At 33.6% G+C, this 3898-nt stretch overlaps 1 protein-coding gene across 1 annotated transcript; it reads left to right on the top strand.

The window, feature by feature from the left end:
• Window positions 1–738: 738 nt before the first annotated feature.
• On the top strand, window positions 739–3591 carry LOC112009135 (two pore calcium channel protein 1; the record flags this gene model as incomplete). Its single annotated transcript, XM_065778488.1, is given in 4 exon segments — window positions 739–825; window positions 1747–1824; window positions 3349–3386; window positions 3486–3591. Coding segments are annotated over 4 exon segments (288 nt in total), but the record flags the coding sequence as incomplete, so codon positions are not given.
• Between the last annotated feature and the right edge of the window lie 307 nt (window positions 3592–3898).

The following is a 3898-nucleotide window of genomic DNA, read 5'->3' as shown; positions in this document are numbered from 1 at the left end:
TTTCTTGACTGTACCTCCATGTTGACTGAAGATTTGGGGTTCTTAATGAGGGAGTTGTTAATGGGTTGGCTACTCTGAACCTACCTGAAATACAAATTGGAAATCTGCAAACTACAACCACTAGATCTGTAATGCATCGCAAAGATTGCATGGATCTAGACAATCCATGCATTTTGATCCCACATGAGTCCCGTGGATTTTATTTAGGCTCCACCTAGTGGATGGTTTGTAGAACTCCCACATAAAAGACCTGATCTTGTGGGAACCTGTCACAACCCAAACTCAATCAAACAATTGGTTCTTATGAGTCACAGAGATGCAACCATATTCTTGGGCACATTTCTGTTCATGCATGTCCTGCCATGATGGGAAAGTGTTGTATCTGACATGAATTCTCTCTCCTTCAAAGTGTTCAAGTTACTTGGTATGATCCATGTCATTGTGTCTGTCCCAGCATCTAGGCTTGAATCCTTTTTTGGTTCAGTAGAGCACTAGCTTAGCACTAAAGCATTTGTTTTCTACCCTACAGAATCTCTGTTCATTTAAAATGTCAGTAAACCGCATGTAGTGCATACAACTAATATTTGGACTATAGAAGAGGTTCAGGCATATTTAAGTTGTTACAGCAGTTCTTCGTTAATCCTGTGTTATTACTTTTATGGTTCAATTAGTTAAAATTGAACTATAATTGTGACCTACACTTTGTGTCATTTTTTTAATTGCCATTCATCATTTCAGAGCTACAAGGAATTAACAGGAACTGCATGGAGCCTCACTTACTTTGTCAGCTTCTACTTAATAACTGTGTTATTGCTTTTAAATTTGGTAAGTTTTATTAACTTTTGCTCCATTTATTTTCCAACCATGTTGCCTATATTTTTTTAAAATTAATAAGTTACACAAGCATTTAGTGTGGTCTGAACCCACTACAAGAGAAGGAGGTGCCATTTGAGCTAAAGCTTATTGGCCCTTTCTCCAAGTATTGTAGAAGCAAAATGCTGCCAATTGATTTTTTTACAATTTATGAGGTAGAGCAACTTTGTTTCTTGAATAAGATGCTTCAGAAATAGATTTTCAGTAATTGACTAAAACAAAGTTGAAATATGTCATTACAATTTTGTTTGCTAAAATTTCAAATAGAGAGTGACAGTAATTACCTTTATGTATGAAGCATTCATACATAGTAACTTCACAAGGGTCAGCCCATAACAAAGAACAGTTTTGGTTTGGCTATGTGAGGGGCCTTGATTCCATCCTAAAGATTTTACATGTGACTCCAGACAGGGTTGTTGAGAATGACTTACTTTTAACATTTTAAGGATTTTCTTATCGGGAATTTGGAATATGAGATGCCTTTGCTGTTGTGGCATTGTTGTCTTAATCTTAAATTTATTTGTTTAGTAAATGAAGAAGCTCTACTTGGAAAAGATGCCCCTTTGCTTAATGTGGGTAATTTTGAGAGAAAGAAACAATTATACATTTTAATGATATTGAGCTCTCGGTTATCGATCTGATATCATTATTTTTTAGGCAGTTGTAGTTTGAATTGGGCTTTAGAAGCATGATCTAACGTAGAGTTTATTTATTCTACTTCTTTTAGGTTGCAATTTTTGTGAATTGTATTGCTTTTGGTTTGCTTTATAATGTCCTGTTGACATGATGTGTTCCTCTTTTCAAAACAATTGTGTATTAATTACCCAAACAAACAAAGATTAACTTTAGAGTTTGTTTTTCATGTAATTTCAGATTGTAGCTTTTGTATTGGAGGCATTCTTTGCTGAAATGGATCTCGAGTCATCAGAAAATTTTGAAGAACAGGATAAGGTTGGTAGCTGTTCTGCACTTATTACTACAATAGAAAATTAAAGTTATGCAGCCAGGTCCATCTCTTGAAAATGTGAGCATGATGCAGATATATGATTTCCCTTTCACTTAAGAAAATTACATAAATCCTCCTATAATTCTAGGGTGATTCTCAAATTAACTCTTGAGTTTCTCATTCCATCAATATCCACCCTTTAGTTTCAAAATTGTTGCAATCTAGATCTTCATTGAGGTTTAATTAACTAGAGATACTGGAAATTCAAGCAAACTGCACTTGGGAGCTATTTGGGGGCTAAAGGCCTTTCACATGAACGATAAAATGACAGTACAAACTTACAAAATGATGGCATCTTCATTAAATTGTGTTTATTGATTAGATTTTACATATAAATAAACCGTTTTCTGAATTTTGTTTTGTGCCAAAATACCATCTGCAACTCTTGTGTAGAATATTTATTGCTTAGATAAATTCTGAGTACAACTTATATGGATTTCCATTATTTTTAGTTAACAAATTCAAAGACTTACTAAGAGCACATTGTAACACTTTTAAGATTATATGGTTGACATTAGTGCAATCAAAACTTTTAGGTTTAGTTTGATGCTAATACCAAGCTCTGGGGTTTATTTTGTAATTATCTATAAATATATTTTGAAAATTGTTTGATTATCATGTTACTGGGTTGTGAAGTCCTATAATTGGTTAAGATGAAGACACAACTCAAGAAAAAAAAAATATATTGCATCATTATTTGATTTTAGCAACTAACTTATCATTTTCAGGTTTTCATTAACTATCTGACTAATCAATTTTAAAAGAACGTTTTTTTGAAAAGTTACACGGGTTGTAGTGCATACAAGCTCAGGATACCTCTTGATTTGCCTCCTACTGATTTGGATTATTAATCCACTTGTATGACAATGCTGCAGAGATAATGCAGGCAATTCAAAAGTTTTAAAATTGAAATTGCAATTATTTCCTAAGTCAGGTTGTTTTGCATGTTGCTCAAATCTTCAATGATGTTAATAGGACCGTGTTAGGTTATCTATTCAGGCTTCAGAAATGATTAAGATGGAAGTTTTCCCACATTGCTCAGCATTGCCATATATATGTTCTGAAAGTTACTTGATATCTATATATTTGCAAAACAAAATTGGCAGAGCAATGGCTTCTTTGCTTTTTATTAGCAATAGATAAAATCATTATTGTTATCCACAGAACTTATCACCTCCATTAGAATTAATTTCCTAAACTAATCATCTGTTGTTATTAATAGGAGCCTTTTTTTTTTATACTTTTTTTTACCATCATACATTTAAACTGCGCCAACCCTCAATATTTGAAATGAAATCTTATTGACCATAGTTAGAGTTTTTCTTGCTTTGAACTGGTTGTTGTTTGTGGTAGTCTTTCTTTATTGTCACCATAGTCTCCAATGTTTTTGATCCCCTCATTAGTTTATACTTGTAGTTCTATTGAAAATATTCAAATGGTATAATTATTTTATTACCTTTTCAATCTAGGAAGTACAAGGCAGAAAGGATCGTCGACGATCTGTTGGGTATGTATGGTGAACTTGTTTAAAGATTTGGAAAGCTCTATTTGCATCCATTTTTGGCCGTTAACAGCTACCTTGTCTTGTTCTTTTGGCTTGGTGCAGTACAAAATCACGGAGCCAGAGGGTTGATCTCCTTCTTCATCATATGTTGAGTGCAGAGCTCGATAAAGATCCCCCCAACCCATAGATTTGCTTCATTCCACCTGTGGTAACTGAACTAGACCTCACAAAATCTTTTTACCAAGATTTGATCGCTTTATAAGACTGAAAAGTGACATTTTGTTTTCCCATTGGATTTGCTATTGTGAATTACAGGTTAGAACTTCACAAATTTCTCATTGTAACTCTGTTTTTGATAATTTTTTGCTTTCCATTGCAACAGCTAACCTGTTACCATTTTATGTCTTTGTGAACTATAGAGAAAAATTCTGAAGTTGTTTTGCCCTTGCTTCGGGGTATTTAGCCTTTACTCTTTAGTGGTTAGCAAAGCAAAAGAATTGTTTCAAGTGACTTGT

This window comes from Quercus suber, unplaced genomic scaffold (genome assembly GCF_002906115.3).
Source record: "Quercus suber isolate HL8 unplaced genomic scaffold, Cork oak 2.0 scaffold_184, whole genome shotgun sequence".
NCBI classification, from domain to species: Eukaryota; Viridiplantae; Streptophyta; class Magnoliopsida; order Fagales; family Fagaceae; genus Quercus; species Quercus suber.
The sequence above is the reverse complement of the archived record's forward strand: the minus strand, read 5'-3'. Positions and strand labels throughout refer to the sequence as shown.